Genomic DNA, 13,361 nt, shown 5'->3' with positions numbered 1-13,361 from the left:
GACGAGTAACAGGCGCTCACTCTGCTACGCGGCACTCGGGATTTGACCCGCCAAACTGCCGACCTTCTGATCAACAAGCTCAGCGTCCTAACCCACTGAGCCACCGCGTCCCGTTACGTTGCCACAAAGAATCCACGTCCAGCCTCCCTTGAATTCGGTTGACCCTTATCTAGCGCCAATTTAAAGCTGACCATTAGTTCACTAGATTCTTATGTGTAGGCTTGAATAATAAATATTCTGAACTGAAACTTAAGGTGTGGTCCTTTGGACCTGACAGTTCATTCAGCAACCACTGAAAGTTGCAGCAGCAATGAAGAAAGCGTTCCTGAGGTTACAGCCATTACAGCCACATGAAACAAAATCGGGTCGCTTGGCTGTCCGCCTGCACTTATGACTGCAGCGGTGGTTCAACTCTCCCTCCCTGCCTATCTCCCACTATCTGTGCCCTTTTGGTCTCCCTTCTGCTCTGCCACCCCAGCTGACTTTTCCCATCTTCTTGCTCCCATTGCTGGGCTGATCCAGGCTGATGCAGCTGGGGCTTCACAGGGCAGTTGCAGTTTCCTGCTGCGCTGCTGGGTCAGGGTGGCTGCAGCTTTCCACGGTGGCTGTGGCTTCATGATGTACAGAGGCTTGTGGGTTTCTTACAACCTTAGAGCCGCAGCATGCCAAGAAGCCCCTGCACCGCAGCTTTGCAACCAGCCACCAAGCAGCGTGGTTCTGAGACTCTTACTGGCCTACCAGGCAGGGTGCAGGTTGGCCCAAAGGGCGTAGGTAAGGGGAAGAGGCAGTTGGGGGGAGTTGAAGGGGAGGCAGTGACAGTCCTTGGAAGGACCGAAGTTCAGAACTGGGAGGGACTAAGCTGGGAATGGCTCGGAGTGGGGTAGGTTCTTGGCTAATGACTGACAAAATTTGGTTAATGATGGCAACGAAGACTGCAGGGATTGCTATCAATAAGCAATGTGATCACATGACGTTGAGCTTTTCAACGGCGTTGTTTAGCAAGGGAAATTCCAGTCCCATTTGCCGTTGTAACTTGAGGACTACCTGTAAATCAACCACCCATATCCTTGGCGGCCCATATTTTACACAAAAAGAAAGAACCGGCATATGAAACAACAACATTGTTCTTTTGAACAGAAAAATAGTAAAATCAGGAAGGGAACGATAGAGAATTGTAACTTATCATCACAGTTGCCATCTGCTGGCTTACCTTGTAGAAGACATTATTTTTCAGTTCATTGGCACCAATTCCAGGTGTTGCATTGATTAGCTTGTCTACCATGTTCAGCTTTTCAGTTTCTGGAAGCTAAAATAATTGACGTATTTTTAATATTCATTGACAGTTCTTTTAAGGCAACTGTACCTGAATAAATAACTCTAGATTAACTCTACAGAAGTGTGAAAATTATAAGATTTAAAAAGATATTAAGGGTTAAAAAGGAAGACATGCATGAAAATGATAAAAAGTAGCACATAGTCTAATATAATTGAGTAGCAGCAAGCTTCATGTACACATACTTTCACTCTGTTCCCATATTGTGGAGGCTTTTGCTTAGTTTTACTTAGCAGAGCATCGTCTTGTCATCCTGAACAATGAATGGTAATTATTTAGACCAAAAAAACCCCGAACCAAATCCTATTTTACGGACCAGGATCATTTCAACATCCCATGGTTCATGTGGATCACAGCTCCAAAGCTCACTGAAGCTTGGGCTCGTCATGTGGAAACTATGACTTACCACTTTATTGGAATGCAATTATGGGGGTGCATGTAAAATACAGTTTCAAAACCAAAAAAAGTCATTGTATCCCAGCAATTCCGCTGAACCTTCATTCTGACCACAATTTGGCCGAAACAAAATCTGAGGGCATCCCAGGATGATCATTTGGATCAAGCAGAACAATGAAATGTGTCACTCTCTGTGTCCCTTCCACCTTCCCATGTCCTGGGTGTCACCCCATCTTCACAGCATTCTCGTTTCTTTCCCTCCCTCCCATCAACCACTGCTACCACTGGCCTGTGCAACCATTTCTTCTCACAATGGTCTCAGCAGTAAGGAAGAAGCTCCCAACATGGCATTTCTGCTCAAAACATTTTGGTCACATTCAGAACAAATAACCCAATTTCACTCTCTATATGGACCAAAACATCTAAAACAATCATATTTCAGTCTAAGTATTGACTACCCCGAAACCAGAGTTATGTACAGACTTTTTCATACATAGAAATGTTGCAGTCGTTATTTCTTTGGCTGTAGAGTATTTTAAAGCCATAAAATATTCAACTCATCACAACTTCGGCAAACATCAGGATGAGGTATAATAAGTGGTGTAAAGCTTCAGAATGAAGATCCGAACTGTAAAATTCATCCCCTCAAACTGTACATAATCATAAGAACACGTGTAGAAATAATACATGTTCTGTAATGTATTGTAAACCGCATACATGTTCTGTAATGTAGTGTAAACCGCACACAAAGGCAGAAGTTTATAAAGTGAGAACACAATGTTTTAATAAACCTTTTTGAACATTTACAATGTCTAATTTTCAAATTGCTCAGTTACTGAAGAGATGGCTCTCTCACTGCTCCAGCTCATCCAGGAAATCTGATGAAAGGTTAAGTGCAATGATTTAGAAAATCCCAAGTGGTATCAGATTAGAAAACAGAATGTCAGTTCTAACAACTGGCATTCACATATGCACATATTAACCACGCATTCAGCAATGAAATTCTCATATTCTCCAGTTTTGTTACAGTGAAGCAAATTTTTGAGTTCCAAAGTGATTAATATGAGTGCTACCTTCCAATCCACTAATACTACAGCACATAGCTCAAAACATGTACAAGATATTGAACTGCAAGGGAAAAGAGGATTTGTGCCTTTCCACAGCAAAATTAAAATGAGCTCTGCATTATTAAAGCTATGTTATTCTTTGTATGAGTCTGATTTTCCAGGATTCTGTATGTTAGCATTGTGAACATAAAATAAACAAAACATTTTATTTTATTCAGACAGCAATTCACTGAGCATTTCATTCATTAAGAACAGCAGTAGGTATTAGGCGTAATATACAAATAAGCTGAAGGTGCTACAAATTTCTACGCCAATGTCTTCAGCTTCATTTAGAACCAACTGTAAACAGAGGTCGGCAGAAATTGTTGCATTTATACTTAAACGCTTCATACAGGTCAATCCTTCCTGCTTTATTATTCCTCTGAGTGTACTGTGAATTTGTTTTGCTGTTGTTTTTAGTCCTTAAACATGTATTTAAAACTTCTTTCACTAAGGATGGAAGGAGACTCACCTAGTGCTAATAGCTAAAAAGCAGTTGACATTTATTAGGTTTAATTTATTACGGGACCACAAAAAAGACCTTCCTGGTGGTTAGCCTCTTCTCTATGGAATATCATTCCATCAAAGGTACAATTGGTTGCTACCTTTCCTAAAAGGCCCTGAAGATGTAGTTTTGTCAATGGACCTGGGGACCACAAATGGAAATAGAACTGATCAAGTGGCTGATTGAATTTAATTTAATTTAATTTAATAATATTTCTATACCGCCCTTCTCCCTGAGGACTCAGGGCGGTTCACAGGGCAGAATAAAATACGAAATACAAACATTAAAAAGAGATTAAATGATTGCCCAAGTTAAAACAATTGGAATACAATTCTAAAACCCCAAGATAAAATTAAGAAACCAAAAATAAAAAAACTACCCTGGGAGGGGGGGGGAGAGGGGGCGCTGTATGGTGTGACTTGTATATCAGTTGGGTGGCCATATAAATTTTTCATAAATAAATAAATAACAACCAATTTCTGAAAGTGACCAGAAAAGGAAATATGCAAAGTTAGTGACCTTTCAAAGATACAACTGCTGGTTGAGGGAGATGGCTATTCTCTCATCTCCTAACCTGCTTTCCTTGTTACCTTCTGGGAGGAGGGGGCTTCGTGGTATCCGCAGCAGAACATCCAGATTCAGCCACAGTTTCATTCCATACAGCATTAACCTTGTGAACTCTCAGGCTTCCTCCTTCCGTTATATATTCAAGATGGACAGTATCTAATATTTATTTGTTATGTATATGTAGGGGTGTGGGTCTATACATATGTTGACTATAGTATGTTTAGGTGTGTATCACGTATGTGTTTCACTTTGAGAGCGGGCAACTAAATTTCATTTCTGATGTGTGCCGTTGTGTCCACAGTAAAAAAAAATGACAATAAAGGTTATCTTATCTTATCTGAGAGCTGTAAACCCATGAGAGTCTACTGTCTTGCAATCTCCTCACAAGGAGCAACTGTCTGGAGCACTTGTGGATAATCTCAAGTCCTTTCTCTGTCCAGGAAGAAATTATCAACGAGCAGGACTATTCACCAGCTCTTTATTCTGTCACGCTTGTCAGCTCCACTTCGCACTGAACCATTATCCATCTGCCATTTCTTCCCCGAAGGTCAGCATACCACATGCATTTGTGCCAGGTGAACCTTGCATTATGAAACCCATTCTATCAAGTAGCCTTTTCAAATTATTTTTTAAAAATATTTTTTTTTAAATTTAGATCTGTAAAGTCTTTGCATTTAATTTAATTTAATTTAATTTATTGAGATTTCTATACTGCCCTTCTCCCTGAGGGACTCAGGGCGGTTCACAGGGCATATATAAATAACTATACAAAAATTAAAAGAAAATTAAACCAATGCCCAATTAAAATACAAGAATGATAAAATAATAAAAACCTATTAAAAACCCATATACCCCCATCAGGCCAGACCCGCTAATTCAAATAAATGGGTCTTCAACCCGCAGTGGAAGGATCGGAGGTCCGATGCCGTCCGCAGCTCAACCGGCAGTTGGTTCCATAATGCTGGAGCACCCACAGAGAAGGCCCTCCCCCTGGGGGCCACCAGTCGACATTCCTTGACCGGAGGCACCCTGAGGAGGCCCTCTCTGTGGGCACGCACAGGGCGGAGGGGAGTTGACGCCGGCAGCAGGTGGTCCTCGAGGTATCGCGGACCCATGCCATGTAGGGACTTAAAGATCATAACCAAGACCTTGAACCTTACCCGGAAGACAACTGGTAACCAATGCAGCTCACGGAGCAAAGGTGTAACATGGGAGTACCGGGAAACTCCCAAGACAACTCTCGCGGCTGCATTCTGTACCAGTTGGAGCCTCCGAGTAGTCTTCAAGGGAAGCCCCATGTAGAGAGCATTACAGTAGTCTAGGCGAGAGGTCACGAGTGCATGAGTGACCGTACATAAGGCCTCCCGGTCCAGATAGGGCCGCAACTGGCGCACCAGGCGAACCTGGGCAAAAGCCCCCCTAGTCACAGCCACTATATGATCATCCAGAGTGAGTCGTGAATCTAGGAGGACTCCCAAGTTGCGAGCCCTATCCACAGGGGGTAGAAGCTCACCCCCCATAGAAAGCGATGGAACATCCCGGGTGTCCCGGGATGCCGGAATGTACAGCCACTCAGTCTTGTCAGGGTTGAGCTGAAGTCTGTTCCTCCCCATCCAGATCCGAACCGCCTCCAGGCAACGGGACATCACAGCGAGGGCATCACTGGGGTGGTTTGGGGTCGAAATAAAAAGTTGGGTATCATCGGCATATTGATGATACCCAACTCCAAAACCACGAATGATCTCACCCAGCGGTTTCATATAGATGTTGAACAGGAGAGGCGAGAGGACCGATCCCTGAGGAACTCCACAAGCGAGAGTCCTAGGGGTCGACCTCTGCCCCCCTGCCAACACCGACTGCGAGCGTCCCAGGAGATAGGAGGAGAACCACTGAAAAACTGTGCCTCCCACTCCCAATCCCCTGAGACGCTGCAGCAGGATACCATGGTCGATGGTATCGAAAGCCGCCGAGAGGTCTAATAGGACTAGGACAGAGGAATATCCCCTATCCCGAGCCCTCCAGAGATCATTCACCAGAGCGACCAATGCCGTCTCCGTGCTGTGCCCGGGCCTGAAACCCGATTGGTAAGGGTCCAGATAATCCGCTTCATCCAGGACCAGAGGGAGCTGATGCGCCACCACACTCTCAACAACCTTCGCAAGAAAGCGAAGGTTGGAGACTGGATGAAAGTTGTTCAATACAGCTGGGTCCAAGGCAGGCTTCTTGAGGAGAGGTCTCACCACCGCCTCCTTCAAGACGGTGGGGAAATAACCCTCGCTCAAAGAAGCAGATATAACCGCCTGGAGCCAGCCTCGTGTCCTCTCCCTAGCTGCATAAACCAGCCAAGAAGGGCACGGATCCAATAAACATGTGGTGGAACTCAGCTTCCCCATAATCCTGTCCACTTCATCAGGGGTCACAGAATCAAACTCCTCCCAGATAACATTGACAGGACCGCCCGTGTCCTGATCGCCAGACTCTGCCCAGCTGGAGTCCAAACCGGTCCGAATCCGAGCGATTTTATCCGACAGATGTTGACTAAATTCCTCAGCACGACCCTGCAAGGGATCCTCCCTCACCTCCTGATTAAGAAGGGAGCGAGTCACCCTAAACAAGGCGGCCGGGCGATTATCTGCGGACGCGATGAGGGTAGAGAAGTAATTACACCTCGCCACCCTCATCGCTGCGAGATAAGACCTAATGTAGGTTCTTAACCGCAACCGGTCGGATTCAGATCGGCTAGACCTCCAGCAGCCCTCTAGGCCCCGTTTCCGACGCTTCATCTCCCGGAGCTCCACGGAGAACCATGGAGCTCGCTGGGATCTGCACCGGGTCAGGGGCCGCAAGGGTACAACCCGGTCAAGTGCCTCAGTGGCTGCCCTTTCCCAGGCTTCCACTAAGGCATCCGTCGAGTTGTGAGCAATGGAGGCAGGTGGGGACCCCAGCGCCGCTTGGAATCTATCAGGATCCATTAGGCGTCTGGGGCGGTACCATCTAATTGGCTCCGTACCCCCACGGCGGGGGGTGGCAAAATGGAAGACCAGCCGCAGGAGGTGATGATCGGTCCATGACAGGGGCATAATAAATGGAAAGCCCCCACCAAGATCATCCAACCACCGTCCAGATAAAAAAATCAGGTCAAGGGTGTGGCCTCCCTCATGAGTTGGTTCAGAAATTACCTGCGTCAGGTCCATGGCCGTCATGGAAGCCATGAACTCCCGAGCGAGCTCAGATGAGCCTCCCAGGGATGGTAGATTGAAGTCTCCCAAAACTATGAGAGAATGTGCATAGTTAAGATTTGGTTCATTCTGAACTATTTTTATAATTTACAACTTCAACTATAAAAGCACTCTGGGGAGAATCTATTTAGATATCTCTTGAAAATCAGCATCTGTTTCTCATCAAACCGAGAAAATTAAGAAATTGAAACTCTTAATGAGCATGGTGTTTTTCACCCTAAGTTGCTTCCATTATGTTTATGGCGGTAAGAAAAGGCAGCTGTCCAGTTAGGCTTCAAACACATTTTGCTTTTACCAAAACTGTCAAAACTACACCATATGCCCATCACAAGCCCAGTCAAAGACAATATTCTCAGAGCCCCCTTCATTAAACTTCTCCATGAACAACGTAGATATCACTGAACATTGTAGAACCAAGATAATAAAACAAACTTAAGCACAAGTACTGCATGCAAAATGTGTAGAAAATAACCACTGCTACATGTTGGAATAGCAGCAACGCAGAATTAGGAACAAAGCAACTTTGCCGGCACTATGCTTTGACAGGTGGAAAAGGGAAGGTACGGTATTCTTTTCAATGATTTTGCTTTCTTCTCTAGCTTCTCTATTCATTTTTTTTTCTTTCCCTTCCACCCCATCAAGCCAACGTGCAATTTTCATCAGCCACAAGAAAAACCCTGGCCTGCCACTATCTCTGGTTTTCCCATCCATGGTTCCCTCTTTCCTGCCATACTATCCATTCCTCTTTCCTATTTTTCTCAACTGCAGTTCCCCAACCTTGGGGCATCTATTGCTCTTCACTGTCCCACTGATGTTTCTTCACTTTTGCTTTGATTAACCAAGGTCCAGCACTGACATTTCTAGCACCTGCCTGGTCTTCCATGCCATTGCCAACAATTTGCTTGCTTACTGATGCTGTATATAGCCGTAATTAGCAATTCCCAGCCGGGTCTCCCTATTCCACCTTTCACGGACTGCAGGACATACTTCCCATTGAAGGCCTGGCTTGTAGAAACCTACCAGTTTCCCTCATTATTGCATCTCTGGGGCACAGCATGTAAACTGAAGTGTGAAAAACTAAATAAAGGCCAAGACTTTGGCTTCGAGCATTTGAGGTTATCTTCTTTTTGTAGGAATGAGAAATAAATATAGGGACACGCCGGCGGCACGGTGGTATAGATACCAACAGTTGGAACAGCAGATACACTTGAACAATAACATCTAATGGAAAAACAAGAACTGTGCTTTAATAAAGCAAGGCAGTGACACATTCCCTGGAAGCAATAGATATTCTATCTAAATCGCTTGGTTATTAAACAAGATTTGTATAGAAAATAAAGCCATGTGCCTTCTGCTTCCTGTCTTCTTACGTCTGGTCTTTCCAACACTATGATTCTGTCACTGGGATAATTAATTAATTAATTAATTAATTAATTTCTTGCTAAGATTTATGACACATCTCGATCCAAAGACTATAGGCAATGTACCAAAAAACCCCACCTTCCCACAATATAACAGCAAGAATAATAAAATGGAAAATTCAAGATCACATCTCGCAACAACGCCAAGTAGCATCTTCACATTTGGCATGGATTTTACTCCAGTCTGTTTAACCTCCAGGTCTTAGCAATGCCGTTCTTGCCTCAGACATAAGTTGTTCCAAAGGAAGAGAACTAATACTCAGAATGCCTGCCTTTGTGCACCCTTTGTTGGACCTCCTGACAGGAAAGGGACTTCAAGAGGCAATCTTTATTTTTATCCAAGTTACACAGGTAGAATTTGCAACTGTCTCCATGATACGTAAACCCCAAGCAATACAGAGCTTTTATAAGCAATAGCCAGCAGTTTCAATTGCAACTAACCCATAAACTCCAATAACAATGGTTTCTATATAACAATACTGTGATTAGCCAGTAGACTGAAGTTTCTGGGTGGTCTTCAAAGCAGTCCCACATAGTGAAAATAGCAGTACGAGGTCATACATACAGTAGAACCAGTAGAAAAATCAGAAGTCATACAGCAGAACTAGTAGTAGTCGGAAGTCATGGTCAGTACAGGTAGTCCTGGACTTACAACACAACTGAGCCCAAAATTTACATTGCTAAACAACAGTTAAATGAGTTTTGCCCCATTTTATGGCCTTTCTTGCTACAGTTAAGTGAATCACTGCAATTGTTAAGTTACTAACACAGTTATTAAGTGAATCTGGCTTTCCCACTGACTCTGCTTGTCAGAAGGTTGCAGTAGGACAGGGGTGTTAAACTGCCGGCCCGCGGGCTAGACGCATCACCAGGAAACCGTGCCCACCCCATTGCCGTCAATGGAGAAAAAGCTCTGAGATGTTGCGCGACGTCACGAGTTTGACATGTCTGCAGTAGGAGATCGTATGACCCTGAGACATTGCAGTACTCATGAATGCTTGCCAGTGGCCAAGTGTCTGAATTTTGATCACATGACCATTGGGATGCTGCAACAGTTGTAAGTGTGAAAAACAGTTGAGGACTACCTGTAATTCAAACACCAAGTGATAGTTTGCACATCTTCAGTGTGTCCCATTCAAGATAAAACCAAAACTGGCACACCAATGAGATCTGAGCAATGTCTCTCTTGACCATTACTTCCACCTGTTCTTTCAGCAAGAGCTGAGTCCAGAAGGATCCCATAACTGAGAGCTGATTTAAAATCTAGATGTAAATCATAGCTGGCACTATGGGTCTTGCAAGGCCACCTGGGATTCATTCAACCTCCTGAACCTCTTCAAATTTGGCACTGCCAACTACAAGATAAGTGAATTATTCGTTTATCTATTTTATTTATTAAATTTATTGGCCGCCCATTTTATCACAGGGTAATTCTGGGTGGCTTAGTGATGGGTGAGGAATGGTGGAATGCTACAAAGCTTGGATTAGATCCAGTAGCCCTATGTTATTTATTATCTATAGTATATGAAACCATTGGAAGAAGTCATCCATCACTTTGGGATGATGGGGTCTATATATCTCATTCCAGGTTGAGCTGAAGTGACAATCTTCACAACAATTTTTAGACTCTGAGATAACTGGATAAGACAAAAGACAAATCTAAAACTTAATCTGAGCAACGGGAAGGTAGTTTTCTCACTGAAAACATGTGGGTTTGAATAGGGACACATACCTCCCAGAAGGTAACAAGGAAAACAGGTCGTGAAGAGGATGAGTAGAGTCCCAGACAATCTTGTGGACCCTGCTCAAGCAACGCTTCTGTGCTATGTCCTGGATGGAGGGGAGGGAACTGCCAATAATCTTTTCTGCCATCCTCACCACTCTCTGCACCGCCTTCCTGTCTGAAGCAGCGATGCTGCCAAACCAGACTGTAATGCTGTATGACAGGATGCTCTAGATCGTCCCTCTTTAGAAAGTGGTAAGGACAGGGGAAGGAAGATGTACTATTCTCGTGCGATGCAACCAAGTTGCAAGTACTGCATTGGTTGCTGATGTGTTTCTGGGTACAACTCCAAGTTCTAATGTTAACATACATGGCTTGCTCTTTCTCCCCATTTTCTCAAAATAAAATAAACTTCTCTGTTCAGTGTCAAAAGGGATGACTTTGGTCCTTCCAACAGAAAATGAGCAGATGAAAGCCCAGAGTCATCATTATGGAATAGCTTGCCTACAAAGATCCAGATAGTTCCTTCATTTTTAGGAAGACAGGGGAATATGGTTATATTCCATAGGCTTAAACAACCGGACATAAACAAGCGTTTACTGGGCTGCCTACCTTGGAACTTTAGACTAGGTCATCATTTCAGAGATATTTCTTTACCTGAACAGAGAAACCAAATGACCATTGGTAGGTAAAAAAAGCAATGGGAGAGGGAATAATTCCTGCCACCATCCCTATTGAATTTCCCTGTGGGAGGTTGGCAGGAGCATCAGAAACCTTCCTTCCTTCCCTCCAACTTTCTTTCTTCATCCCTCCTACCACCCCTTTCCCTCTCCTTCCTTCCATCCTTTTCCTCTCCCTTCCTTCCTATCTTCCTACAAAATTCAGACTTAATCTATAAACGTTTTATGGTATCTTGAAATGAAGCTCGTAATTCATCATCTAACCAAATTTCAATTTCTGTAGGCCTGCAACTTTAAAGCAAAATCCTTTATAGATCTGCTCAAAAAATGCTCCCAAAATTCAAAGAGGCTTTCTATCAGTATGATACATAGGATTACAGACAAAATCAACTGATTTAAGGAAGCCACAAAAACATTAATGTAGCATTTTTTTAAAAATCTTCATCCGGCAGAACTGTTGGAGGTATTCAAAATCCAGAACTTCCAATATTGCTTAAGCTACCCAGAATTAGAATACTTTTTCTATTCTCTCTTCACTGTGCCAGTTCTGGGGCTTGATGTACAGTGATTACCCCTACTGAGCTTAGTTAATGGACAGCTGATACCATTATTTTTCAGCACTGCTCTTGCTTTTAATTGGCATCTGTCTTCCCCTCATTCAAAATCGACAGCAGACTAAACAACATTCATGGAGGAAATGTTCCAAAAGGACAGGAGACGGGCAGTGATTACATTTGGTAAGTTTAGTTAAATGGAAGACCGCCAAAAAAGACTAGGCACCAAATTGCCTATGTATGATTGTAGCAGATTAGAGTACACAATTCAAGTCCTTATAGACTTAATTGTTGAGAAGCTGGGCCAAAATGAGATGCATCCATAACGGTGAGGCCCTCAGGCAACTACACATCCCTGATGAGAAATAAAAAATACAATGATCTATAATTAATCTAATAACCCTTACTTAGAATCACAATAGACCCAGAGATAATAGTGTTTAAGAAGATTCAGAAGTTAATTTCTGAAATACCACACACTATTTATTTAGCCACTCATCTCACACATACGTGATCTGGGCACACGTATCCTTACAAACTGTAAACAATAAATAGTCCCAAATAAACAACTAAAATGAAAACCATTGAAAACCAATGAAAATAGTTAAAATTTAATTTGCAAGGAAGTATCATCCATACAATAACTAACAACAGAACCAGCTAACAGCTCCAAACCACCTTTGGATCCCCAGGCCCAATGACAAAACCATGTCTTAAGAACCAGTAGGCCAAGGTCAGTTTAATCTCAGGATGGTTGTTGAGTGCAGAAAATGTTCTTCTCCTGTGTCCTATCAGGTGGACATTCCTTGGTAGATGGAACCCATAAAACACGCCTCCTGCTGGCTGTGATGAGACAAGTAGATGCAACCAGGGAAAGAAAGTCCCTCAACTTGGCTTCATGCTATGTAGGGCTTTATAGGTCATTGCCAGCATCTTGAATTTAATCTAGAAGCAAACTGGCAATCAATGCAGCTCGTGGAGCAGCGGTATCATATGCACTGATCAAGAAGTGCACAATGTAACAGTCTGCACGACTGCATTTTGTATCAGCTGCAGCTTCCAGGTGCTCTTCAGGGCAGCCCCACGTACAGCATGTTACAGTAATCCATTCTGGAAGTGACCAGGATTTGGGTGACTAAGAGTAAAAAGGTAAAGGTAAAGGTTCCCCCGCACATGCGTGCTAGTAGTTTCCAACTCTAGGGGCCGGTGCTCATCTCTGTTTCAAAGCCGAAGAGCCAGCGCTTGTCCGAGGACGTCTCCGTGGTCATGTGGCCAGCATGACTAGACGCCAAAGGCGCACGGAATGCTGTTACCTTCCCACCGTAGTGGTCCCTATTTTTCTACTTGCATTTTTTATGTGCTTTCGAACTGCTAGGTTGGCAGAAGCTGGGACGAGTAACAGGCGCTCACTCTGTTATGCAGCACTCAGGATTCGACCCGCCAAACTACTGACCTTCTGATCGACAAGCTCAGCGTCCTAACCCACTGAGCCACCGCGTCCCTGACTAAGAGTAGAGCCTCCCAATCCAAGAATGCTTAAAGATAGTTGAGTATTTCTCTGACTTTGAAAACCTGCTCTAATGAAATATATAGGGAGGAAGTGTGATTGATTGTTCAGTGATAACAGGTGCATTAATATAACACATTAAGCAGGGGTGTCAAACTGCCGGCCCATGGGCCGGTGGCATCGTACGGAGGCCACGCCCACACCAGCTCCGTCAATGCAAAAACAGTCGCGATACGTCACAACAGGTCAGGTGACGCTGCGAGTTTGACGCCCGTGCAATAAGCTATGGCTTGGATTATTTTTTAAATAAATAAACTAGGAACGAGCCAG

General features: G+C 43.8%; 1 protein-coding gene across 1 annotated transcript in view; it reads right to left on the bottom strand.

The window, feature by feature from the left end:
• Window positions 1-13,361, bottom strand: part of PRIM2 (DNA primase subunit 2) — a 121,178-nt gene that overhangs the window by 88,218 nt on the left and 19,599 nt on the right. The window contains exon 6 of the mRNA XM_083350368.1: window positions 1,211-1,306. Coding sequence (XP_083206494.1) covers window positions 1,211-1,306 — 96 coding nt within the window. The remainder of the gene's footprint in view (window positions 1-1,210; window positions 1,307-13,361) is intronic.

This window comes from Vipera ursinii (assembly GCF_947247035.1).
Source record: "Vipera ursinii genome assembly, chromosome: 1".
NCBI classification, from domain to species: Eukaryota; Metazoa; Chordata; class Lepidosauria; order Squamata; family Viperidae; genus Vipera; species Vipera ursinii.
This window is presented reverse-complemented; position numbering and strand designations above follow the sequence as displayed.